Source organism: Marmota flaviventris, chromosome X (assembly GCF_047511675.1).
Source record: "Marmota flaviventris isolate mMarFla1 chromosome X, mMarFla1.hap1, whole genome shotgun sequence".
Lineage (NCBI taxonomy): Eukaryota > Metazoa > Chordata > Mammalia > Rodentia > Sciuridae > Marmota > Marmota flaviventris.
This window is the reverse complement of record NC_092518.1, coordinates 63,016,197-63,043,794: the sequence shown is the minus strand read 5'-3', so window position 1 is coordinate 63,043,794 and position 27,598 is coordinate 63,016,197. Positions and strand designations below refer to the sequence as shown.

The 27,598-nt window shown below is 38.7% G+C and overlaps 1 protein-coding gene and 1 pseudogene across 7 annotated transcripts in view; one reads left to right on the top strand and one right to left on the bottom strand.

The window, feature by feature from the left end:
* The window catches only part of Arhgef9 (Cdc42 guanine nucleotide exchange factor 9), a 542,919-nt gene that overhangs the window by 251,267 nt on the left and 264,054 nt on the right, over positions 1-27,598 (bottom strand). For 4 of the 7 annotated variants that reach the window (XM_071606159.1, XM_071606157.1, XM_071606160.1 and 1 more), the window contains exon 2: positions 166-1,774. The exons of 2 other annotated variants lie outside the window; for them this stretch is intronic. In XM_071606159.1, coding sequence (XP_071462260.1) covers positions 166-1,716 — 1,551 coding nt within the window. In that variant the 5' untranslated portion in view covers positions 1,717-1,774. Of the gene's footprint in view, positions 1-165; positions 1,775-2,269; positions 2,530-27,598 lie in introns of those variants that run through there. One more of the 7 variants, XM_071606158.1, reaches the window with a different exon arrangement.
* Positions 5,673-27,598, top strand: part of LOC114093114 (melanoma-associated antigen B10-like) — a 44,214-nt pseudogene continuing 22,288 nt past the window's right edge.

The window sequence follows — 27,598 nt, the reverse complement described above, 5'->3', positions numbered from 1 at the left end:
TTCTCAGGGCTTCAGGATCAGTCAAGTTCCCTGCACCTGACTGCTAGGAGCATTCCTTTCAGGACATCTCTGGCTGATGGTGGGATATGGGGTATGAGGTATGAGTTGAGCTGGCTTCTGGGGTCCCAAATATTTCAAATAGTTATTTGGAAAAGCCAGCCTTACCTGAGAATGACAAACTCCAGAGCAGGCCTTGGTGGCTTTGCCTTCTGCATCCCCTGCACCCATTTCCATCTCAAGCTTCTGGGGCTTCCTGGCCTGGCTGGACTCCTCTGGTCCCAAATTTTCCTCCTGCTCTTTCATTTCACTGGGCCTCTCCTCCAGCTTCTCCATGACAGCCTCAGTGGTGAACCTCTTGGCATAGGCACCCAATTTAGGGGGCTCTCTGGAACTGTCCTCTTCCTTGAGGAAGCTGACCACAGTCTCTGTGTCTTCCTCAAGCTCCTCAGAGGAGGAGTGCTCCCTGGTGGAGGTATGGCAGTTGCTATGGCAGTGGCCTTTCTGCTTTACTGGGTCATCCTGGAACTTGAAGACAGCTGAGGTCATAGAAGAGGTGGCAGCATCACAGGGACCTGATAGAGCCTGACCAGGAATCTCCTCACCTTCAACGCTCATCTCAAAAGTGCATGAAGTGTGTGGGGCCTTCCGGTGATGGCGTCGGCACCTTCCCATAGCATTGCCCCACAGGTTGGATTCAGTGGTTTGGCAGGGCAGATCAAGTGGGAAGGAGACTTGGGAGGTAGTGCCTTCCAGGATGAAGCCATCGCTGCAGTAGGGTTCACGGTGGCGGCGGCCCAACTGTGGCTCTTCACGGGAGAATGACCGCCACTTGCGGGCCGCTTCAGCCATATTGTTGAAGAATTTGACAACGACACTGAATGGAGCCATCTTATCTCTGTGCTGATGTCCAGGGCTCTCCTCATAGATGCCTTCTGTGTCTCCTTCCAAGGTGGAGCCCTCAATGGTGGTCTCAAGCCCCTGGATTCTGGTGTCTTCTATCCAGGTAGAAGGGGCCTCATGACTCCTGGGAGACATGTTTTTCAGGTAGCTTCTGCATTGTCTGTCACTACTGAAGTGCCCAGGAACCTCTTCCTCCTCCCAGAAATCTTCCTCCATTTGGATGCCAAAATCCTCAGAGGCTAGCACCTTCTGGTTTTCCCTCTTGGGTGCTTGCACAAGCCCCTGCACATCTTCAAGGAAAGGCTCCAACCCCTCAATGTGGCCTGCATAGGAATGGCGGAAGGGTTTTAGAGCATCCTCAATATTCCGTATCCTATAGACACCTGTGGCTTCCTGTGACTCCTGGACCTTGCTACTCCTAAGGGGAGTATTCTTAGAGGCCCCAGTAGAAGTCTTTGACCTCCTGAATGACTTCATTCGATCCATGAAGGTGACTTTGGATTTTACCTCTGATGGTCTGGAGATGTCTTCCAGCAAAATCATGGACTGAGGTCGCTTCCTCTGGCTGGAAGCTCCTTTTCTGCGACTAACAAAATTCCAGATCTTATTGACTTTTGTCTTCTTCTTGTTCCAACCACTCTCTTCCTTGGGACTCACGTCTCTCTGGATACACTGCTCAGATCCCTCTAGCTCCTCCAGCCTCACCTCCTTAGTCAAGCCTTCTACCTCAGGGGGGTCTGGGAAGACCTGAGCCTGGCAGCCATTGGGCACCAGCTCTGAGAAGGAAGCAGTCCGGCAGATGCTGAGAGTCTCCATGGTCACAGCAGGAATGGGCCACCAAGGCACAGGGGGAGGGATGGCCAGTTATTTCCAGCTGAAGGAGAGAGAGGGAGAGGGAGAGGGAGAAGGGGAGGGAGAAGGGGAGGGAGGGGGGAGGGGAGGGGAGGGGGAGGGGAGGGGGAGGGGGAGGGAGGAGGAGGAAGAGGGAAAAGAAAGAGGGAGTGTGAGGGAAGGAGAAAGAATATTAATGATAGAGAGAGAGTGAGAGAGAGAGAGAGAAGTGCTAGGTTAGGCAAGGCTAAAAACAGGGTACTTTATAGATTCGTAATGATCAAATACATAGAACACACTTTATCACAACTGGAGTGCCAAATCTTGAAGACCTTTACAAAGCAAAAACTCATTATTTTGGACCCACTAGTTTAAGATCTGGATCCAAGATTACAGTTTGTGTGTCAAGGAAAGCTTTGATTGCCATTTAAATACAAAAAAAAAAAAATTGAGAAGGGCATAACTTAAAGCTATTATCAGACTATGACAACTGAGGAAAATGCATTAAAAAAAAAACTAAGAGAAGGCTAAAAGTTACCTCAGAAATATGTGTGTTGATTCTCTCAATTTACAGGGAAGCACTTGAGATTCAGAAGACATATGTCTTGCCCAAGCCACAAAGCCAAGGGAGCAGCAGGTAGGGATCCAGTCCATGCTTCCCTCTAGCGTTTGCTCCTTCATTCACTCAGGAATCCAGCCTGAGAGAACTCACCTATCAGATTACCTGCTCAAGCAAACATCCTCCAGCTAAATGCTGGATCCCAAAATGAGTCAGACATACACACTTAGTCATCCAGGTTCACAGGCTACTGGGAGAGACCTGTGGATGTAAACAAACTATTACAATTGAGCCAATACTATACATGCCCTAATAGGTGTATGCACAGCAGCAGCAAAAGCTTGGAGGGAATAAAGGAGAAGATAGTGGACTGGGAGGTAATGGAGGTTGGGCAGAAGACCAAAGAGGTGATTATGGCCCCTAAGAATACCTCCCAGAATAGCTGGGACCAGAAATGAGAGCTCTCTTTTGATGGAGTCTCTCTCTCTCCATATAGTCAGTGCCCTTTGCCCTTCTGCCCTGCACAGTCTGAAAACAAATTTGCTAAGAAGGAGACCAAGAGGAGAGGGCAGACCCATCAAACCATCAAGCTGACAGATGATGCCTTGACTGCTTCTGCTTTCTTGGTGGTTTTTCTTAGGAACCAGCTCACCAGGCTCAGAGGTATCTGTTCCTCCTCTGTTCTTCATAGCTAACTTTCACTTGATATTTTTAAGCCAAAAAGGAAAAGACTGAAACATACCTCAGAAATCCATTCTGTCATTTTACAGAAAGGCACTGGGAATCCAGAGAAGACATATTACTTGCCTAAGTCACAGAGCCAAGGGAGCAGTAGGATGATGCATTTTACCTTGTGTCCTTCCTGTATGTATGTGAATAGCCTACAGAGAATGATTCAGAAAATGTTCAAGTTGGAAGAGACCTGAAAGATGAGCTAGTTTGGGAAAATGGGACCAAAAGTAGGCACACTTGATTATGATCATACAGCAAGTCCATGGCAGGCCAAGAAGAGAAGCCGTAGTCCCACTGCCTCCTAGGACAGGCAGAGTCTTTATCTCTGTACTACACTGGCATCCTTATCCATGAGTTCTGTTTCCTCCAAGTAGGCTGAGGATAATAAGATTTTAATATTCATAAGTGCCAGACAGTGCAGTAAGTTCTTTATATTTTTAGTTCTCACATCAGCTCTATGAGGTAGATACTACTACTTCCATTTTAAAGATAGTCCAACTGAGACATAGAAAGCTCAATTGATTTAGTCTACATTCTCCATAGCTGCTAAGTAATGGTGTTGAGATTTGAATGCAGAAGTGTGGATCTAGAGGCCATGCTCTTAAATATACTGTACTCCTTTTTTAGAACATGGGTTTATACAGAAGATGGTCCATATATAAGTCTGCCTGCCTGCCTCACGAATTCTTTTGGTAATAAGAGCAGGATGTGTTTCCTAAAATGCATCTGGACACAAAATATCTGTATCAGGGCCTATGGTAGGGCATAGTGAAAGAATGGGTTGGTGGGAGATGATCACCATACCTGATAATCTTCCTATAAAAAGCCTTCCCAAGTTAGGCAAGTTAAATCAGGATTTTACTTTCCCCAGTTGTTCACCCAGCCATAGCCCTTTCCTTTGGAATTTACTCCAAGTGCATTCCAAAACAAAACCAAAAAAAAAAAAAAAAAAAGAATATACCATGAAAAAATTCAGCCTTGCATCTAAGTGCAAATAATGTCAGCAAGAGCTTTGAGATCCCCTCACCCACCCCATCCATCATTTGACAGGATGAAACTGAGGCACAGAAAATGCTAATGAAAATCATGGTATCTGAAAAAAAATTAAAAAAAGATCATATTTACAAAATCACTAAAACATTTAGAAATAAATTGAACCAAAGAGGAGAATGACTTGTATACTGAGAACTATAAAATATCAATGAGAAAAAAGAATCAGACACAAATATATGGAAAAATGCTCCATATTCATGTATTAGAACATATAATATTTTAACATCCATACCACCTGTCTTAGTCTGTTTTCTATTGATATAACAGAACTCTTGAAACTGGGTGATTTATAAAGAAGAAGATTCATTTTGGCTGATGGTCCTAGAGACTAGGAAATTCAAGAACATGGTACCAGACTCTGCTCATCTTCTAGTGAGAGAAAAAAAAAAAAGAAGAGAAAGTAGGCATGTGCAGAAGTGATAAAACATGAGGGATGGCCTTGCTGTGTAACAAACCACTCTTGAAAGAAAGACATTAATCCTTCTTAATGACCTAATCACCTCTTAAAGGCCTCACCTCCCCTCGCAGCCAATAATGACAGTCAAACCTCAATATAAGTTTTGAATGGGACAAACCATAATTAATCATAGCACTACCCAAAGCAATCTACAGGTTCAATGCAATTGCCATGAAAAGTCCAATGACATTTTTTCACATAAATAGAAAAAAAATCTTAAAATTCATATGAAACCACAAAAGATTTTGAAGAGTGAAAGCAATCTTGAGCATAACAACAAAACTGGAGGAATCACATTGCCTGGTGTCAAAATGTACTACATGGCTCTAATAATAAAAACAGCATAGAACTGGCAGAAAGGTAGACTCACAAAGCAGTAAGTGGAAAAGAATAAAAAGCTCAGAAATAAAGCAACACACAGTCAACTAATTTCAAAACAAATGTGCCAATAACACAGTGGAGAAAGGATTCTCTTCTGAAAATTAGATATCCACATGTAGAAGATTGAAATTAGACCATTATCTTACCCCATATGCAAAAATCAACTCAAAATTAATTAAAGACTGAAACATAAGCCCTAAAAATACAAAACTACTGAAGAAAACTGGGGGGAAATATCATGACTTTGATTTTAGCAAAAGATTTTGGGATATGAACCCAAAAGCAAGGCATCAAAAGCAAAAATAATAGACAAACAAGACTATATCAAGCTGATAATCAACAAAGTGAAGAGGCAAAATATGGAATAAGAAAAAAATATTTGCAAACCGAACATCTGAAATGGGTTACTATATAAAATATGTAAGGAAGAAACTCAATTCAATATCAAGAAAAACAAATCACCCATTTTAAAAAATGAACAAAAGACATTTCTCAAACAAAAGACATATGAATGGCCAACAGATAAAAGAAGAAATTCTCAACAGCTCTAGTCATCATGGAAATCCAATTAAAACCACAATGAGATATCACCTCATAGCTGTTAAGATAACTACTATAAAAATGACAAGCAATGACAAGTTTTGGGGCCTGCACCACTACCACCATTGCTGCTGCCTCTGAATCCACTGCTGCCAGCCTGAGATTGCCTGGAGGTCTTCTTTCTGGGTGCTGCTGCCATAGAAAAAACCACTGCCCCAGATGCAACTGAAGCCGACACTGCTGCTAAACCCTGGAGATCGCCTGGTGATGCTACCCTCACAGCTGCAGCTGCCACTGCTACTGCTGACCCACTGCCTGCTGCAACAATCACTGCCAATACAGGTACAACCACAGCCTAGAGGACTGCTTCAGGGGAGACTCCAGGTTTGGTTGCACATGGCTGCACCCATTTTCGGACACTAACCAGGGCCTGGGGCCCAGGTGCCAGCGGGTTTACCACCATGAGAGCCTCTGTTTAGTGACACAGCTGGAGCCTGCAGGTCCAGTGTGGGGGTGCCTGTGGATTTGGAGGAGCCTGGGGTCTTCCTGCTGAGAGTGCTGGTGGCCCTTGTCTTGCTGTTGCATCTTGGGGTTGCTCCTTTGCATGAGTGTGTCCCTGGTGGTCTCTCTGCAAGTAGGAGCAGCATTGAGATCTTGGGACTATAGCATGGCTGATCCTGAGGTATCTGAAGCCCAGATAGGTGGGATAGAGTCTGGGTTTGTGAGGGCTGATCTGGGTTTGATGATCCAGAGGGACATCAAAGACAGGGCTGAGAAACTGTTGAACACTGACAGAGATAGTTCAATTTTTCAGCAAGATTTATTTTATTTTATTTCATTTTTTGATTCACTAATCTCTTTATCATATTTGGAACAGGATGATTTTTATGCATCAGTGTGTGGAGGACAATGATATAGGAATGGTGTTTTGCATTTTTGTTGTATTCTTATTACTTTAATTTTTTCTCTTTGTTCAAGTTCTTCCTCTTGTCTATTTTCCTGGATTGTCTTTCCAACTTTTCTGCAACCAACAGCCAATCACCGTTGACTCCTCTTGCTCTCTTCCTGTGAAGTTTTACATCTAGCTTCTCTCTTACTCTCTCACGAATCTTGTATACTATACTACCTATGTTCTCTCATCCACCATTTGAAATTGTAAATCATTTTAACAAATATTATTTTTGTACTATAGATAGTTATTGAACTCATAATTTTGGTTTAGTGTGAAAAAGCAGTAGACCCCATAGTAGGATCTATTATGTTTAAGGGTAAATATTGTGTACACTGGGTGCTGCTGACATTGGTCTCACCAGTAAAGGCAAAGTGCTGGAAATCTTCAGGGACACCATAGGTCTAATAGGGTAGAATTTATCCTGCCTTAGATCCATACTTTTAGATGGGAAAATACACTAACAATATGGAAAAAACAAGAGAATAAAGTGCCCCAAACAAACCAAGATGCTTCAACAACAGAAGCCACTGATAACACAGTAGAAGAAGTGTCCAAGGAGGAGTTCAAGTTGTATATAGTTAAACTGATATGTGAAGCAAAGGATAGTATAAAGAATAAAATTTAAAAAAAAAAACACACACACAGGAAGTGAAGGACCACTGCAATAAAGAGTTAGAGAACATGAAAAAAAGCAGAAATCCTTGAAATGAAGGAATCAGTAAACCAACTTATAAATCCAATAGAAAGTATCACCAACAGACTAAACCACTTGGAAGACAGAACCTCAGATAATGAAGACAAAATATATATTCTTGAAAGTAGAGTTGAACATACAGAGAAGGTGTGAATGGAACATCCAAGAATTATGGGATAATATGAAAAGACCAAATATAAGAGTTATTGGAATAGATGAAGGAGCAGAGATACAAACCAAAGGAATGCAAATTCTTTTTTTTTTAATATTTATTTTTTAGTTCTTGGCAGACACAACATCTTTGTTTGTATGTGGTGCTGAGGATCGAACCCGGGGCGCATGCATGCCAGACGAGCGCGCTACCGCTTGAGCCACATCTCCAGCCCCTGCAAATTCTTTTCAATGATATAATAGCAGAAAATTTCCCAAACCTAAAGAATGTAATGGAAAATCAGACAGACGAGGCTTACAGGACCCCAAATGTACAAAATTACAGCAGACCCACACCAAGACACATTATAATGAGAATGACTAACAACAGAGAATAAAGATAAAATATTAAAGCCTTTGAGAGAAAAAAATCGAATTACTTATCAGGGGAAACTAATTTGGATCTGAACTGATTTCTCAACCCAGACCCTCAAACCTGGAAGGTCCTGGAATAATATATTTCAAGCTCTGAAAGAAAACTAATGCCAACCAAGAATTTTATCTCCAGCAAAATTAAGTTTCAGATTTGAAGATGAAATTAAAACATTCATGATAAACAAAAATTAAAAGAATTCACAACTAGAAAGCCTACACTACAGAACATTCTCATCAAAATATTCCATGAGGACGAGGTGAAAAAAGAAGTGAAAACCAGCAAAGAGAGGATCTACACTAAAGGGACATTCAACCAAATAAGAAACTAAGACAAATAAAAAACCAGATATAAATCAAAAGGACAGGGAATACAAATAATATCTCAATAATAACCTAGAATGTTAACAGCCTAAACTTATCAATCAAAAGACGTAGACTGGCAGATTAGATTAAAAAGCAAGTCCCAACAATATGCTGTCTTCCAGAGACTCACCTCATGGGCAAAGACATCCACAAACTGAAAGTGAAAGGATGGGAAAAAAACATATCACTCATATGGATTCTGTCAATAAGCAGGGGTTTCCATTCTCCTTTCATATAAAGTAGACTTCAAACCAAAGTTAATGAGACAAAGAAGGACATTTCATATTTCTTAAGGAAAGTATATATAAGCAGGACATAACAATTATAAATATTTATGCCCCAAACAATGGAGCACCTATGTACATCAAACAAACCCTTCTCAATTTTAAGAGCCAAATAGATCATAATACAATAATACTGGGTGACTTTAACACACCTCTCTCACTACTAGACAGATCTTCCAAACAAAAACTAAATAAGGAAACTATAGAACTAAATAATACAAACAATAATTTCGATTTAAATTATTAATTTAAGGCATATAGAATATTTCATATTCTCTATATAGAATATTTCATCCATCAACGAGCAAATATATTTTCTTCTCAGCAGCACGTGGATCCTTCTCTAAAACAGACCATATCTTATGCCACAAAGCAACTCTTAGTAAAATCAAAAAAACAGAGATAATACCTTGCATTCTACCAGACCACATGGAGTGAAATTAGAAATCAATGATAAAATAAAAAATAGAAGCTAGTATAACAAATGAAGACTAAATAATATACAATTGAGTGATGAATGGATAATAGAAGAAATCAAGGATGAAATTTTAAAAATTCTTAGAGATAAATGAGAACACTGATACAACATTTCAAAATGTCTGGGACACTATGAAGGCAGTACTAAGAGGAAAATTTAATGCATTGAGTGCATTCATTAAGAGAATAAAAAGTCAACAAATAAGTGACCTAACATTACATCTCAAAGCCCTAGAAAAAGAAGAACAAATCAACACCAAAAGCAGTAGAAGACAGGAAATAATTAAAATCAGAGCTGAAATCAATGAAATCAAAGCAAAACAAACAATTGAAAAAATTGACAAAATAAAAAATTGGTTCTTTGAATAAATAAATAAATAAAATAGATAAACCCCTGGCCATGTTAACATATTAACATATTACTAAAATACAAGATGAAGAAGGAAATATCACAACAGACACATCTGAAATACATATTTTGAAAATTTATACTCTAATAAAATAGAAAATATCAAAGACATCGACAAATTTCTAAAGGTATATGACCTACCCAAATTCAATGAGGAGGTCATACATGATTTAAACAGATCAATTTCAAGTAATGAAATAGAAAATGCCATTAAAAGCTTACCAACCAAGAAAAGCCTATGACCAGATGGATTCTCAGCCGAGTTCTACAGATATTCAAAGAAAAATTAACCAATACTCCTCAAAGTATTCCATGAAATAGAAAAGGAGGGAACCCTTCCAAACTCATTCTATAATGCTAATATCACCCTGATACCAAAACCAGACAAAGTCACATCAAGAAAATAAAACTTCAGTCCAATATCCCTAATGAACATAGATGCAAAAATTTTCAATAAAATTCTGGCAAATCACATACAAAAACATATCAAAAAGATAGTGCACCATGATAAAGTGGGATCCATTCCAGGGATGCAGGGTTGGTTCAATATACGGAAATCAATAAACATAATTCATCATATTAATACACTTAAAAACAAGAATCAGGGGCTGGGATTGTGGCTCAGCAGTAGAGCACTTGTCTAGCATGGGCGGGGCCTGGTTCGATCCTTGGCACCACATAAAAAAATAAAGGTATTGTGTTGTGTCCATCTACACCTAAAAAATAAATATTTAAAAAAAAAACAACTCAATTCACAATAGATGCAGAACAAGAATTTGGCAAAATACTGCACACCTTCATGTTCAAAACAAAAGAAAAACTAGGGATAGTAGGAGCATACCTCAACATTGTAAAAGATATATATGCTAAACCCAAGATGAGTATCATTCTAAATGGAGAAAAATTGAAATCATTCCAGCTAAAAACTGGAACAAGACAAGGATATCCTCTTTCACCACTTCTATTCAACACCATCCTTGAAACTCTAGCCAAAGCAATTAGACAAAAGAAAGAAATTAAAGGGATACAAAGAAAAGAACTTAAACTATCACTATTAGCTGTTGGCATGATTCTCTAACCAGAAGATCCAAACAATTCCACCAGAAAACTTCTAGAACTAATGAAGTCAGCAAAGTAGCAGGGTATAAAATCAACAACGACAAATCAAACATATTCCAATACATCAGCAATGAATCCACTGAAAGAGAAATTAGGAAAACTATTCCATTCACAATAGCCTCAAAAAATAAAATACCTCAGAATCAATCTAACAAAAGAGGTGAAAGACCTCTACAATGAAAACTATAGAACACTAAGGAAAGACATTGAAGAAAACCTCAGAAGATCTCCCATCCTCCTGGATAGGCATAATTAATATTGTAAAAATAGCCATACTATCAAAAGTGCTATATAGATTTGATGAAATTCTTATTAAAATCTCAATGTATTCTTCATAGAAATAGAAAAAGCAATCATGAAATTTATTTGGAAAAATAAGAGACCCATAATAGGTAAAGCAATCCTTAGCAAGAAAAGTGAAGCAGGAGGCATCACAACACCATAGCTTAAACTATACTACAGAGCTATAGTAACAAAAATGGCATGGTATTGGCACCAAGATAGACTCTTAGACCAATGGTACAGAATAGAAGATACAGGTAAGACAAACCCACATAAATACAGTTATCTCATACTGGACAAGGGTGCCAAAAACATTCACTGGAGAAAAGATAGCTTATTCAACAAATGGTGCTGACAAACTGGAAATTCATATGTAGCAAAATGAAAATTAACCTCTTTCTCTCACCCTGCACAAAAATCAACTCAAAGTGGATCAAAGACTTAGGCAATAGAACAGAGAATCTGGGTCTAATAGAAGAAAAAGTAGGCCCAAATCTTCACCACATTGGCCTAGGATCTGACTTTCTTAACAAGACTCCTAAAGCAAAAGAAGTAAAATCAAGAATCAATAATGGGATGGATTCAAATATTAAAAAAGCTTCTTCTCAGCAAAGGGGTCAATTAATAACATGAGGAGAGAGCCTATAGATTGGGAGAAAATCTTTACCACATGCACCTCTGATAAAGCATTAATCTCTAGGATATATAAAGAACTCAAAAACTTAACACCAAAAAAAGAAAATAATCCAATCAATAAGTGGACTAAGGAACTGAACAGACACAGAAGAAATATAATTGATCAACAAATATATGAAAAAGTGTTCTGCCGCAGCCCGGCTGGCTGGGCAAAATAACCGGGGGGTGACGAGCAACTTGTGTAGATTGATACAGCAGGAGTAGGAGCCATTTATTGTAGGACAACAGAGGTATTTATACATTCCACACAGCTTATCTTAATTAACATAAACTAGATACAGCAGTCAACCAATAAGAAATCTCCACACTTAATGGCTCGCTGGCATTACTTCACAAACCACTCCTTCTGGCAAAATGCCAGGTGCCATCCAGACTTGTTTACAGACTCTAACAGTGTTCATCATCTCTAGCAAATATAGAAATGCAAATCAAAACTACTCTTAAGATTTCATCTCACTCCTGTCACAGCTGCAATCATCAAAGATACAGGCGAGGATGTGGTAAAAAAGGTACACTCATACATTGCTGGAGGTACTGCAAATTGGTACAACCACTATGGAAAGCAGTATGGAGATTTCTCAGAAAACTTGGAATGGAACTACCATTTGACCCAGCTATTTCACTCCTTGGTTTATACCCAAATGACTTAAAATCAGCGTACTACAGTAATGCAGCCAAGTCAATGTTTATAGCAACTCAATTCACAATCGCTAAACTATGGAACCAACCTAGGTGTCCTTCAATAGATCAATGGATAAAGAAAATGTGGTATATATACTCAATGGAATATTATTCAGCTTTAAAGAAGAGTGAAATTATGGCATTTGCCAGTAAATGGATGGAGTTGGAAAATATCATGCTAAGTGAAATAAAGCAATCCCCAAAAACCAAAGGCTAAATGTTTTCTCTAATATCCAAATGGTAATTCACAATTAGGCAGGGGACACTAGGAAAGAATAGCATTACCTTAGTTTAGGTAGAAGGAAGTGTTGGGAGGGGAGGGGAGGGGATGTGGGGATAAGAAAGACAGTAGAATGAAACAGACATTATTATTTTATGTATATATGTAACTACGTGACCAATATGATTCTGAAACATGTACACTCAGAAAAATGAGAAATTATATCCCATCTATGTATGATATATCAAAGTGCATAAATGTATTTCACTATCATATATAACTAATTAAACTAATAATAACAAGTTTTGGCAAGGATGTGGAGAAACAGGAATCTTGTACACTATTAATGGAAATGTGAATTAGTTGAGCCATTACGGAAAACAATGTGGAACTTCTTCAAAAGCTAAAAATGACTCGGCAATCTCCCTTATGGGTATATATCCAAAATAAATTAAATCAGTACGTGGAAGAAATATCTGGACTCCAATGTTAATTGCAGCATTATTCACAATATCCAAGATACAAAATCAAGCTAAATGTTTATCAATGGCTAAATGGGTAAAGAAAAATTATACACACACACACACACACACACACACACACACACACAGTACACACACACAAACCCCAGAATATTATTCACCTTTTAAAAAAAAGAAAAAAAATCTTGTCATTTGTGACTATAAGAATGAACCTAGTAGACATTGTGTTAAGTTAAATGAGCCAGGCAGGCACAAAATGATAATTACTTCATGATCTCAGTTATTTGTGGAGTTTTAAAAACTAGAATTCATACAGTAGGATAGTGATTTTTGAGGGGGTGGTTGGAAAAAAAGGTGATAATTGGGAAGAAGTTAGCCAAAGGATACAAAATATGTGTTAGGGGGAATAATGTCAAGTGATCTACCATTGAATATTTGATAATTGTTAAGAGAGTAGTTTTAAATGTTCTTAACACAAAAAAATGGTAAGATTGTTAGGCAATGGGTATGTTAATTAGCTTAATTTAGTCATTTCACCATGTATACATATATCAAAATATATTGTTACATATATCAAGATATATTGTTACATATATCAAAATATATATATATAGTGTGTGTGTGTGTATATATATATATATATATATATATATATATATAAATAAATGAAAAAAGCAGGTGCACAATGTGAATTTTTGCACCAACCATAGCTGCAGAGATGTATGGAACCTTAGAAAACACCTAAGTATCTCTCATGCTGCAACAGGGGTAATTAGAAGATGAACCAGGTCAAGGAACCGCACCCCAGCATACCTTGTTTATTTGCTATCTTTAGTGCTTACCAGGTAGCTAGCATATTACTAGCATATTAGTGTTGTTCAGTAATGAAGAAATAATGCAAACCAAGGCCTGCTACCTATTTTCAAAAAGTTTTATTGGAATATAGACACACTTATTGATTTACATATTTTCTATGGTTATTTTGTGCTACAAAAGCAAAATAAATAGCTGCAATAGACAATACATGTCCTGCAAAAGCCTAAAATCATTCACTATCTGACCCTTTATAAAAAAATGGTTGTCAATCCTTCTGTGAGTAGTGTTTTGCAGGTCAGTCCTCTACAGTTTACCACTTTTATAGCCCTCTAGAGTATATCAATGGCTCCATTTTACAGAATGGACCAATGATATGTGAGAAGGTCAACTGACTTTTATCACTCAGAACTATTTCACACATGGGTATAATTTTGCAACAGAAACATCTTTCATCAGCCTAACTAAAATTTCCTGGTCACACAGACAGTGAGTAACAGAGCTAGGATAAGAATACTGAACACCTGGTGCCATGTCCAATGTCCACTCTCCCACACCTGTCCTTCCTTAGAAGCCTTAGTAGGATAATAAAATATATTTTGCTGCTAATACCTACTTGAGTACTACTGCATGATACCAGAATTGTTTGAGTCAGTGGACATTCATTGCTAGGCTCACTGGAATCTGAATGCAATTTTCCTAAATATCAATCAATTACTCTTGCAATCAGCTCTCTATGGCATTATAAATATGAGAGGACATGATGCCTGACATAAGAATGATAATGGCTAATATGCCATCAACATTTACTGTGAACCAAACATTGAGTTATGCACATCCTTAATATGCATCACCTCACTAGTCCTCATCACACAGCTAGAAAATGTTCTGATCCCCATTTTAGATGCAGAAAAGAAAGCTTAGAGAGGTGTCTTTCCTGTGGTTATGCTTAGAGCTGGGATTCAATATGGGTGTGTTTGATATCAAAGCCTGTGTTTTTTAACAACCAACCACACAGCTCCTTTTAGGCTAACAATGCCTGGAATATCATACTACTCAGTTAGCAATTTCCAGGATTATGCTTTTCTTTCTTTTTTATCAGCAGATACCATTTATTCAATGCTTGCTACATAGCAGGCACTGTGCTATGCACTTTCTCAGTTGAACTTTCATAACCACATAATTAAGCTGGTACTGTTAGCTCCATTTTACAACCAAGGAAGCTGAGGTGCAGAAAAACTAATAAAATTGCCTAAAGTCACATGGCAAGCACATGCTTGGTTTTAATTTTAATAATGTTCATGGAACCTAGCAAGAGGGCATGAGTGTAACACCATCTTTTTTAAAGAAATTCACATTTGGAAGAGATGTGGAAAGACACCTGGATGTTCCTACCCCACCCCGCATTTCCAAAGAGAATGGGCTGTGGGGTCAGTGGTCATCAGCCGGCAGCTGGATTGCTGGCAGCTGGAAGTTTGCTGGGGCCCCTTCGGCCACGATGTTGAGAGCCACAGCCGAAGGGGCCCCAGCAAACTTCCAGCTGCCAGCAATCCAGCTGCCGGCTGATGATTGGCTCACAGCGGCCCCAGCAACATCTAGCTGATTGGCTCCTTGGCCCCAGCAACATCTAGCTGATTGGCTCCTCTGCGGTGATGCTCATTGGACTGTTTCCCTGCCCTTTCAGACCACGGAGCTGCTCATTGGGGGACTTTTTGGCTCTGCCCACGTGACCCAGCCAATCGGCCTCAAGAGCAGGAGGATTGTGGGAGGTGGAGAGAAGCTTGTGGGGGGGAGAGACAGGCTTGTGGAAAGCCGGTGGTGGCAGTTGAGGCTCTGAGGGGTTTTTCCTGAGAGGCTGTTTGTTTGGCGTGTTTTGTTCTAAAAATAAAGTTAGTTTCTTTTGACAAGTGGCTCCTGATTGTGCCCAGCCAGACTGCGGCATCTGGTGGCCCGTACGGGGAACGAACCCGCGACCTTGGCGTTATCAGCACCAAGCTCTTCAGGAAAACCCTCAGAGGGCAGGGCGAGAGGATGGGTAGCCATTTTAAGATTCTTCTTTTGTTATTTTGTTTCACTTTTGTTTTAAGTTGCCTGTCCCTGGAGATGAGTGAGACGGAAGAAAAACCGCTCACATCTGAGGAAAAACTATTTACGTCTGAGGAACAGATAGGGAGAAAGGACGGATGCACATGTCAGGAGGATAGAAAGGCTATAATGACTTTTTGTTGTTCCCTTTTTATTTCATTCTGTCTCGGTTTTGTTTGGCGTCATCTTGTTGGGTTGTATTATAGTAGAAATACGGGATCAGAAATTAGTAAAAAACAAACTGAAAGAGTGTTAAGTAAATTGTTAGAGGAAGGAGGCATCCCAGTAAAATCAATAGCAGTCAGGGCATACGTTGATACAATACAAAAATGTAGCCCATGGCTTTTTAAGGAGGAGTTGTTAAATATATCACAATGGAACCATCATGGTGAAGATTTAAAAAGAATAGAAAAGAAAAGCCCAGGGACTCTGCCAGTTGGCACATTGCCATTGTGGACGTTCGTATCTTGTTTGCTTAGTCCAAAGCCTTCAGTTCAGACAATGGTAGAGGAAGGAGAAGACATAATGATTCAAGTAAAAGAGAAGGCCTCTCAAGTTAGTCAGACAGAGGAAAAGATTCAAGTAAAAAAGAAGGTCTCTCAAGTTAGTCAGACAGAGGAAAAGATTCAAGTAAAAGAGAAGGCCTCTCAAGTTAGTCAGACAGAGAAAGAAAGTGTAAAACAGAAAAAGCCATCAGGGGGAAAGTTACAACAGGAGATTGCTACTAACACCTTTCTATCACCAGAGGGTGTAAGTGTCCAACCAACAGCACCACCTCTACAGGAGACTGCTACTAACACCTTTCTATCACCAGAGGACGTAAGTGTCCAACTAACAAGGCCACCTCCATATGCTGGGAGGTCCCCAACCCCCGCAGTTGATAGTTGGGATCCTGAGACAAGATCTCAAATATTAACATGCCCTGTATTTGAGGCAGGAGGGCAGCGATTTTACCAAGTTTTAAATTTCAAAACAGTGAAGCAGCTAAAAGAGGCTGTAACAACCTATGGTCCTCAAGCACCCTTCACTGTAAGCTTGGTCGAATCCATTAACAACTTGAACATGACGCCAGCAGATTGGGCTAATATGTGTAAAGCTGTGCTAAATGGAGGACAATACCTGTTATGGAAGGTTGCCAATGAGGAATTTTGCAAGGAGACGGCTAGGCGAAATGCAGCAGCTGGTTATCCTCAGAGAAATCTAGATATGTTGTTAGGAAAGGGACCTTATGAGGATCAGCAGCAACAAATTGCATATGATCCTGGCGTATACGCACAAATTGCTGCAGATGCAATTAAGGCATGGAAGACTTTACAAGGACATGGAGGTTTACAAGGTCAATTATCTAAGGTAATACAAGGAGCTAATGAACCTTATGCTGAATTTGTAGATAGGCTTATTCAAACAGCTACCAGAGTTTTTGGGAATACAGAACAAGCAATGCCATTACTAAAACACCTGGCTTATGAGCAAGCGAATCGTTGGTGCAGAGATATCATTAGACCATGGAAACATGAAGATTTAAACACATATATTAAATTATGTAGAGACATTAATGAACAAGAGCAAGTCGTGGCAGCTGCAGTAAAACAGGCTTTAGATGCCAGAGACATTAATGAACAAGGGCAAATTGTGGCAGCTGCAGTAAAACAGGCTTTAGATGCCAGGCCAAGAACATGCTACAATTGTGAACAAACAGGACATTTTAAAAGGAATTGCCCCATTGGAGGAGGGTTTAACAAAACTAGGTATCCAAGGAGTAGAATACCAGGTATTTGCCCACGATGCCGTAGAGGGAGACATTGGGCTAATGAATGCCGTTCTCAAACCACCATAGAGGGTACTCCATTATCAAAAAACGAACAAGGACCAGGTGTTTATCCACGATATCGTGGAGAAAGGCATCAGGCTCCATTGCCAAAAAATGGACAAGGGGGCCCAATGCTCCGGGGCCCAAAACCACAAATATACGGAGCACTGGAGGAACCCAGCAACCCCATCAGGGTAGTGCCCAGGACACATTGTCCATCAGATCCCTCATCAGACAAACCAGAGGGAGCGCAGGGTTGGACATCTGCGCTTCCGCCAGAGCAGTACTAACTCCAGAGATGGGAGTTCAAATCATTCCCACAGGGGTGAAAGGACCTCTTCCCAAAGGAACAGTAGGCTTATTATTGGGACGCAGCTCTTCTACTCTAAAAGGACTTATGATAAGTCCTGGGGTAATTGATCCCGATTATGAAGGTGAAATAAAAATTATAGCCAGTTCTCCAAAGGGTATATCAGTAATTTCACCAGGAGATAGAATAGCACAGTTACTAATAATACCCAGCCTACATGATAAATTTTCCAGTCGTACTGTAGAAAGAGGTTCCAAGGGATTAGGTTCCACAGGTGTAGATTGGGCTATGCTTTCTTTAAATTTAGATTCTCGCCCCATGCTAAAACTAAATATTCAAGGACATGAATTTAATGGGCTACTGGATACAGGTGCAGACCTTAGCATCATCTCTCGTCAAGAATGGCCAAAACATTGGCCATTACAACAAGCCACTCAAACGCTTCGAGGCCTAGGAGTGGCGACTAATCCCCATAGAAGTGCAATGGTATTAGATTGGAAGGATCCTGAAGGATGTGAAGGAACTATACAGCCATATGTATTGGATCATCTTCCCGTAAATTTATGGGGACGAGATGTCCTAGATCAATTAGGTTTGACATTAACAAATAACATCAACCAAAATGCACCCACTATTATGACTAGACAAGGTTTTAGGAAAGGAAAAAGATTAGAAAAACAAGAACAAGGTATAGCAGCACCAATACAAATAGATCAAGGAACAGACAGACATGGGTTGGATTTTCAGAAAGGGCCACTGAGACAATAAAAATTACTTGGAAATCAGAAAGACCAGTGTGGGTTCCTCAGTGGCCCCTGACTAAAGAAAAGATACAAGCAGCCCATGACCTGGTCAAACAACAATTAGCAGAAGGACATATACAACCTTCTGTATCTCCCCATAATACTCCCATTTTTGTCATCAAAAAGAAATCTGGTAAATGGAGATTATTGCAAGATTTAAGAGCCATTAATAATGAGATGGTTATTATGGGACCTGCTCAATCAGGGATTCCTCAGTTGTCTGCTTTGCCAAAAACCTGGTATGTTTTAGTTATAGATATTAAAGATTGTTTTTTTTCAATTCCAATTCATCCTGAGGATAGTCCACGTTTTGCATTTACTATCCCTGCACTGAATCATGAAGGTCCTGATCAGAGATATGAATGGAAAGTACTCCCTCAAGGGATGGCTAACAGCCCAACTATGTGTCAAATTTATGTTAACAAAGCAATCCAGCCACTTAGAAATCAAAATTCTGAACTACAAATATTTCACTATATGGATGATGTATTATTAGCACACAAAGATAAAAACACATTGCTAGAATGTTATGCCACACTTACAAACTTATTAAAAAATTACAATCTAGAGATAGCAATAGATAAAGTACAATTAAATTTTCCAATTAATTATTTAGGAGTTCTATTATCCTCAACCATGGTCCGTCCACCAAAAATTCAAATACGAGTAGATCAACTCAAATCACTTAATGACTTTCAAAAGTTATTAGGAGACATAAATTGGATAAGGCCTTATTTAGGTATACCAACAGGAGAGTTGGGACCTTTATTTGATATCCTAAAAGGTCCATCAGATCCAAATTCACCCCGAATGTTAATGCCTGAAGCAAGAAAGGCATTAAAAATCATTGAAACATATATGGAAAATATGCATTTGGATAGAATTGATATAAGTTTGCCTTTATTATTTATTGTACTACCAACAAAAAATATTCCTACAGGAGTATTTTGGCAAGAAGGTCCATTATTATGGATACATTTATCTTATTCTCCTAACACTATTCTTACTAGGTATCCTGAGGCTGTAGGACAATTAATACTCAAAGGAATAAAAGCAGCAAAGGGAGTGTTTGGAATTTCTCCCAATAAAATTATTACTCCATATACTATGAATCAAATTGATGAGTTAGCTAATGAGTTAAATACTTGGGCAATAATCATGTGCAAATCTAATGTTTCATTTGATAACCACTTACCATCTAATCCTTTATTGTATTTTTGGGCATTGCATCCTGTAATTTTTCCAAAAATGACAAGAAAAACACCTATCATGAATGCTCCAAATATATTCACTGATGGGTCAAATAATGGTACAGCAGCAGTAGTTACCCCTGATCAAACTTTTACATTTTTAGTACCCAAACAATCAGCTCAAAAGGTAGAGCTTAATGCAGTTTTACAAGCTTTTGTGATGTTTAAAGATTCTGTATTTAATTTATTTTCTGATAGTCAGTATGTAGTTAATGCTATAGTATCTCTTGAAGATGCTGGTAGGATTTCCCCTTCTTCTACTGTTTTCTCTTTGCTTTCCACTATACAAAGTCTAATCTGGGACAGAAAAGATCCATTCTTTATAGGACATATCAGGGCACATACAGGATTGCCTGGAGCCCTTAGTTTGGGCAATGATTTAGCAGATAAAACTACACATGACATACATATTTTCTCTACACTAGAAGAAGCTATAAATTTTCATAAAAAGTTCCATGTCAATGCTAATACTTTACAAAATCGTTTTAAAATAACTAAGGAACAAGCTAGACAAATAATAAAACAATGTCAAAATTGTGTGACCTTTTTACCACAAGTTAATCTTGGAGTCAATCCTAGAGGATTGATACCTAACCATATTTGGCAGATGGACGTCACACACTTGCCAGAATTTGGAAAATTAAAATATTTGCATGTTACAGTTGATACTTCTTCTGGATTTTTGATGGGCTCCCTTCATGCCGGAGAAAAAACTAAAGATGTTATAGCTCATTGCTTACAAAATTTTGCCACTGTGGGTGTTCCAAAACAGTTAAAAACAGATAATGCCCCTGGTTATACTTCTACCTCTTTTAAACAATTTTGCTCAACATTTGGCATTACTCATATAACAGGAATCCCATACAATCCACAGGGACAAGGCATAGTTGAAAGAGCTCATCAAACTATTAAAATGTACTTATTAAAGCAAAAAGAAGGAATTGGGAAGGGGTATATATTCCCCAAAGATAAACTTAAAATAACCCTTTTTACTCTAAACTTTTTAAATTTGGATTCATCAGGACTTAGTGCTGCGGAAAGGCATATGTGTCCAAAAAATGTACATAAGCCCAAGGTACTTTGGAAGGATATTCTAACAGGACAATGGAAAGGTCCTGACCCAGTAATTGTCTGGAGTCGGGGGTCTGTTTGTGTGTTTCCACAGGGAGAACAGCAGCCGATTTGGATTCCAGAGAGATTAACCAAAGTCCTGACCCAGTGATTGTCTGGAGTCGGGGGTCTGTTTATGTGTTTCCACAGGGAGAACAGCAGCCGATTTGGATTCCAGAAAGATTAACTAAAGCGATTTCTACAGACCAAAAAGAAGATGATTTGGCTCAAATCCATAACAACTGATATCCAAAACTCCAGTTTGGCTATTCTTACATCTGCAACAGAACCAGGATGTTTTTTTCAATATCTATTTTATTATTGCCCTTTGCCATATCATGAAGTTCTATTTTGTTTTTTGAGCTCATACAGACCTAGGTTAATGTTTTGCTGATCAGTTCTATTTTTTGACTATAGAGTTTTTAAACATTGCAATGGAGATTTCACCTGTAAAAAGTTATAAGGCCTTTACTATAATGTTATGTGTTGTATGTATTATGTTATGTGTGCACACTTGTGTTTTGTGTTATATGTTTGAATGTCCATATATCATATATGATGAGCGCTCATGATAAAATGGATCCAAATATTTTTTTTTCACGTGATTTATATGGTTTAATTTATATTGGGTAAACAACTGTTGAGGATTGTTTTAATATGTAAACAAAAAAGAAGGTTAACAGATCTGTTTGTTTACTTTCACCTTTCCTTTTCATTATATTTAATAATTCTCTTAAAGATAATGTAAATTGTTAAGAAAATTGTTTTCTTTTAGTGCCTTCTGTAATGTTACATAATTTTTTCTTTAGCCATTATTGCCAGAATTCCTATCTTCATCCCAGTGCCGGTGAAGACAATGTAAATTGTTAAGAAAATTGTTTTCTTTTAGTGCCTTCTGTAATGTTACATAATTTTTTCTTTAGCCATTATTGCCAGAATTCCTATCTTCATCCCAGTGCTGGTGAAGTCAAAGATAAAACCAATCTACACCTTCTACAATAGCCATCACTGAACTGCTTGCAGAACTTGCCTGGACACATTGTGAGCTCACCTGTATGCATTTTGAACTATCTGTTGGTGCAGCGACTTGTGGTAGTGTTGGGGTATTTTTGCTGATGATGTCACCGGTGGTACAATTTTTCAAAGGAGCCCTCAATTGGCTTAATGTCATGACATTTTGCATCCTCCTCTACTAGTGATGGTCTAAAATTTGGGGGCCAACAGAGGTGAGGCAAAGAACCTCACCCCCCCACTGGTGCAAAGGCCTATCCACAAGTATGGCTGTATGCTGGACCGGTAGTCAGTGACGGGTATGATCCAATTGCAGTGGTACCAACCTAAGACAGGAGGCTGACGCCTAGAGGTCAGTTCATCCGATGACGGGTAAGGACCATATGTTGAATTGGACTGCCTAACAGGCACGGTCCCTAATCCACATGCTTGTTGTTTAAACAGAGAGGGGGAGATGTTGAGAGCCACAGCCGAAGGGGCCCCAGCAAACTTCCAGCTGCCAGCAATCCAGCTGCCGGCTGATGATTGGCTCACAGCGGCCCCAGCAACATCTAGCTGATTGGCTCCTTGGCCCCAGCAACATCTAGCTGATTGGCTCCTCTGCGGTGATGCTCATTGGACTGTTTCCCTGCCCTTTCAGACCACGGAGCTGCTCATTGGGGGACTTTTTGGCTCTGCCCACGTGACCCAGCCAATCGGCCTCAAGAGCAGGAGGATTGTGGGAGGTGGAGAGAAGCTTGTGGGGGGGAGAGACAGGCTTGTGGAAAGCCGGTGGTGGCAGTTGAGGCTCTGAGGGGTTTTTCCTGAGAGGCTGTTTGTTTGGCGTGTTTTGTTCTAAAAATAAAGTTAGTTTCTTTTGACAAGTGGCTCCTGATTGTGCCCAGCCAGACTGCGGCAAGTGGTACCTGGGATAATAATGCCTACATTATCCCACATGGTTCTAATACAGGATGACCTACCTTCTAAATTTTTCACCCTCAGTAGAAAGACAAATAAAGCAATTCATTGCATGGGACCGAGCCACCAGAAAATGAAGGCTCCTTGAGATGAAAGTACTAATGGACTCATTCCTTGGGACTCACCTCTAATCTTCTCAATTAACTCAGGCCACTGAAATTTGTTCTAACTTACCAGACAAGAACAACAGTTTACCTGACCATCTGTCCCATACTTTTTAGATTTCACTTTAAGTCTTCAAGATTTCACTTCAAGTATAAGCTCAAGGTTTCTAAACCATCCTTGTCACTTCGCCATTATGATCTTAGGCATACCACTTTCTTTTTCCAAGACTCAATTTCAACATATGTAAAATGGAAAGAATGATGTCTGTTTCATTGGGTTGGTATGAGGAGACAAGATAATATAACATTCAAAAGACCCCAGTATATTCCTTACATTCAACAGATATCAGAATAGAACAGATATTGGTCCACCTCTCCTAAAATCACCCAAGTGAAAACTCGAATCGTTTTCAGAAATCACCAAAGCCACTCTGGCTCAGATTCTCTGAGGTGCTTCCATAATGAGTGGCATCCTAAGTAGCTGTCTGTTTGGTATTGAGGAAAAGAGCAAACTGGAGTATGAAGCCCTGAGAATAAAGCCTGATTTCAGCCTGAAGAATGGTTAAAAATATTGACCAATTTGGGCCACCAAAGAAGATATGGTCAAAGATCTCCATCAGGGCCATCCCCAGAAATGAAGTAAGGATTAAAAACTCTAGAAACAGTTAGCTAGTATTCCCTTTTTGATTACTTTGCCTGCCTGTAGTCCTTACTAAATGGAGGACTTTTCAATTTTCCTCTCCTATAGTCTCTCTGACACCCAAGACCCAAGTAGATACATACTTAGTCTTTTCCTACCTCAAATCCAGTAGTGGTCTAGAAAGCCACAATAACATGACAGAGCTAGAGCTCATCTAGCCTAATCCTTCATCTAATAATTTGGAAACCTGAGACCCAAAGAGATCAAGTGGCTTAACTACATCCATTCAGAGAGCTGGAAGCACAGAAGTCATCAAGAATGGGCTAACTTGAGTCTAATACATTTTGCTTAAGAAGGCAGGGAAATGAGTGATGCACATTTAGATATACTTCCATATAAATAAGAATTAAATGTTCAAAAAGCTTTGGAATTTAATTGGATTTACTTCAGCTATCTGGACAACTCATCTCTAGTGGAATCCTTTTTAGCAGAATGCCTCATTCCCTTAAATTACTGAATGAATTATAAATAGCTTTACAAGAGTTTTATATATCAAAATTAATTTAACTTCAAATGTCTGTACTATTGCACATCTAGTTACCTTTTAAAACTTGTATAGTCTTAATTGTCCCTAAATTCAGGACAGAATCTGGTTTAGCCCTGGTGACTTCATAAATACCTGCTTTAAATCAGTCTGGCAATAAAATGATTGGTCAATCTTCTAGAAATCAACATCTAGGGCCTGGTTGTGACTTATCCATATTAATAATGTGGATATCAAGAAACATGTAGTTACTATTCTCAAAGGAAAACATTAAGCAAAGCTGTCTAGCCTTTGCTAAAAAGAAAGTGACTAAAATCCATTTGATTTCAATCGAATCTAGACCTCAATACCAGCAAATAGTACTCCATTAGACCTTGAAAGAATTTGGACGGTGGGTCTAAAATAAAGCATACTCCTTGTGTCATCATGCAAGTCCTTTTTTTTCTTGTTTGGTTTTCATGGAAACATGAGGGGGAAGATAGCATCTAGGTGAGTCTACTACTGGCAGAACCTAACAGATAAGTTCCAAGAAGAGAAATAAGACGTGAAAGGAGCGATGGAAATCCAGGAGATGACTAAAGAGAGCATTTCATAACTTGGTAAAACAAAAAAATAATTTATAGTGAATTTTAACCAAGGATGCATGAATGGACTTAAAACTGCATTGAGAGTAACTGAGGATGGATAGAGGGAAGATTTGAGGAGGTAGTAAGATAATCCAGAGCTGGTAGAGTGGAAGTATTTCGACCAAAGGGTTTTATTCTCACCTCTTGCAGTTTCAATTTCCCCATCTAGAACTCAATAAAGACTTCAGTTCTTTTAATTTACCCAAAGCCATGGTGCATAACTAAGAGAGGGAATACCTCAAGGAACACTTTTCTTCTTTAACATAAAGGTATTCCAGAAATCTAAGTAATTATCAATACTATACTTGAACCATTATTTCAGTGCATATTTTCAAATACCTGTCACTAGAACTATGATGTTACTAATAAGATAATTGAGAATTTACTTCACCCTCCACCACACAGCAACAAAACATAATAGCAGCTCCAGTTTGTACTGGTTTTGCTGCGGTGACTAAAGGATCTAACTGGAATTTACGTCTGACCAGTACATTGCATTTATACCATTTTATTTAATCTTCACAACCATCTCCACTTATTAATGGAGGAACTGAGAGTTGAGGGATTGTAATTTGCATCATGTCTCAGAAAAACAAATCAAAAAAGTTTTGCCAAAAATGTACTTCTGTTAAGCCCTAGATTCAATGTGACTTATTATACTTTTTTTCAGATCCCTAAGATAAAAAAGAAGTTCCAGAAATAATGCTTTCCATATCTAGCCATTCATGGAAATTTTTTTTTCTTGAGCACATTTCAGAAATTGTGCTTTTTTCAAAATTTCATTTTCATCTGAGTTATCAAATTTGTTGGAATAAAATTTGTCCTAGTATTTCCTCATAGTTTTAAAATATGGAGTATCTATAGTAATGTTACCTTTATCATTTTGTTATTTGTAATATGTTTTCAAACTTTGATTTTCCTGGACAATCTGGCTAGAGGTTGATAAATATTATTGCTATTCTCAAAGAACCAGATTTAGGTTTTATTGATTTTTTTCTGTTATTTTTCTCCTTTCTATTTCATTGATGTCCACTATGATCTTTACTGTTTCCTTTCTTCTGCTTACTTTGGGTTTAATTTGCTCTTGTTTTTCTAGTTTCTCAAAATGTAAGCTAAGGTCATTTTCCATTCAGAAAAATGAAGGTCTGTCCAACTCAGTTTTTCCTTTGAGTCTGGTGACTCACATGACTAACTGAAGTGGGTTAGGAATCTGAACAGGCCAGTGTGAATACACAGAGTCACTAAGGCTAGGAAGGTTGTGTTTGTGGACAGCAGAATGTGTGGAGGATTATCTGTCCTGCCCCATGGGTAGAATTCCTGGGAAGCTCTGATGATGTAGACACCCAAAAGAGATCAGCATTGGCCTGGCCCTAGGGATGTGTTAATCTAATCTCTTCAGAGCAGATACCACCCATACAAAGCCCCCTAAGGAAAGATTAGAACTAAGTCCCAGACACCTGAACTCCCCTCATAGAAGTACATAGCAGCTCCATGCTGGGAGTGCATTGATCTGGTCTGCGCAGACAAAACTCCTAATGATAGTACTTCCTACTCCATCATACCTTATACTGGTGAAAAGGGAAGCTGAGAGCTATTTCAACCAGCTTCAGCCCTAAACTACTCCATCTGGCAGCTCATTGAGCAATACTAAAAAAGGGAGAATTTGGGAGCTGGGCTGTAGCTCAGCAGTAGAGCACTTGCCTAGCATGTGTGAGGCACTGGGTTTGATTCTCAGCACTGCATATAAATAAATGAACAAAATAAAGGCCTTGCTTTCTCTCTTTCAGGACATAGCCCAAGAAGAAATGGAAAGAAAGAAAATTGTGCATAAGCATTGTCCATCCATTCTCGTTGGCTCCTTTGACCACTTCAGTAGAGACAATTCCTTTATTTTTCATTAAGAACATTCTTTCCTTTTGTTTTTGTTTTCTTGCTGTGATGATTGGTTCATGGACATATATGTACATATTTTTTGATTTATTTTCATTTTACCATTTTTAAATGTAGCTATTTTTCCTTGCCATATCTTTTGAGAGTTAGGATTTATGGTGTATTTATTTTTATTTAGTTTTGTCTTTTCTTATTTTTCGTTGTCTCCTTTCTATTGGTACTAACAGACAAATTGTCTTATTCTTACTTTCTCTTGCTTTTTGCTCTGTTTTTCCTATTTTTCTCCTCCTTCTTTATGCTATGACCTGCTATATTTCTTCTGCATTTGTAAACTCTCTTTTACCTTCATATCACATGTTTCTTTCTTAACTATATTTTTATCATCTTTTAGAACTAATTTTCTTACATAACTCCTACCCACACCATTCATGTTGTCGCAATTATTACTGCTATGGATGGCAAAGTTGACAACTGCTGTTTGCTTTAACATCAGATCTAGTTCATAGTTACTTATTGTTTTTGCTGTAGACATTTTCTGACCACACTATTCCTGTCTTTTTGTGGTAATGTTATAGATATCATAGTAGGAAACAGGTATTTATTTTAATGCATATATTGCATGCATTGGTTATTTCTATTGTTTCCCCTATCCTGTGAGTTTCTGGGGACCTACAAGGATACAGGGTAGAGACTGCTGCTGAACCAAACTCATCCAAAATATGGTGCACCTTGCTCCACACACAAATTAATGACATTCAAACTGTAGCAATACTTTAATACAAAGAATGAAAGTGACAAAAACACAAACCAACAGCCAGGACCCAAGTAGGAATGGAAAGAGGTTAGCCCTCAGGTCCCAATCATAGATATTCACTGCTACAGCAAAAACATAGGGAAGTAATACAAAGGCTGTAGAAACCACACTACAAGGAGATTCAATCTAGATCA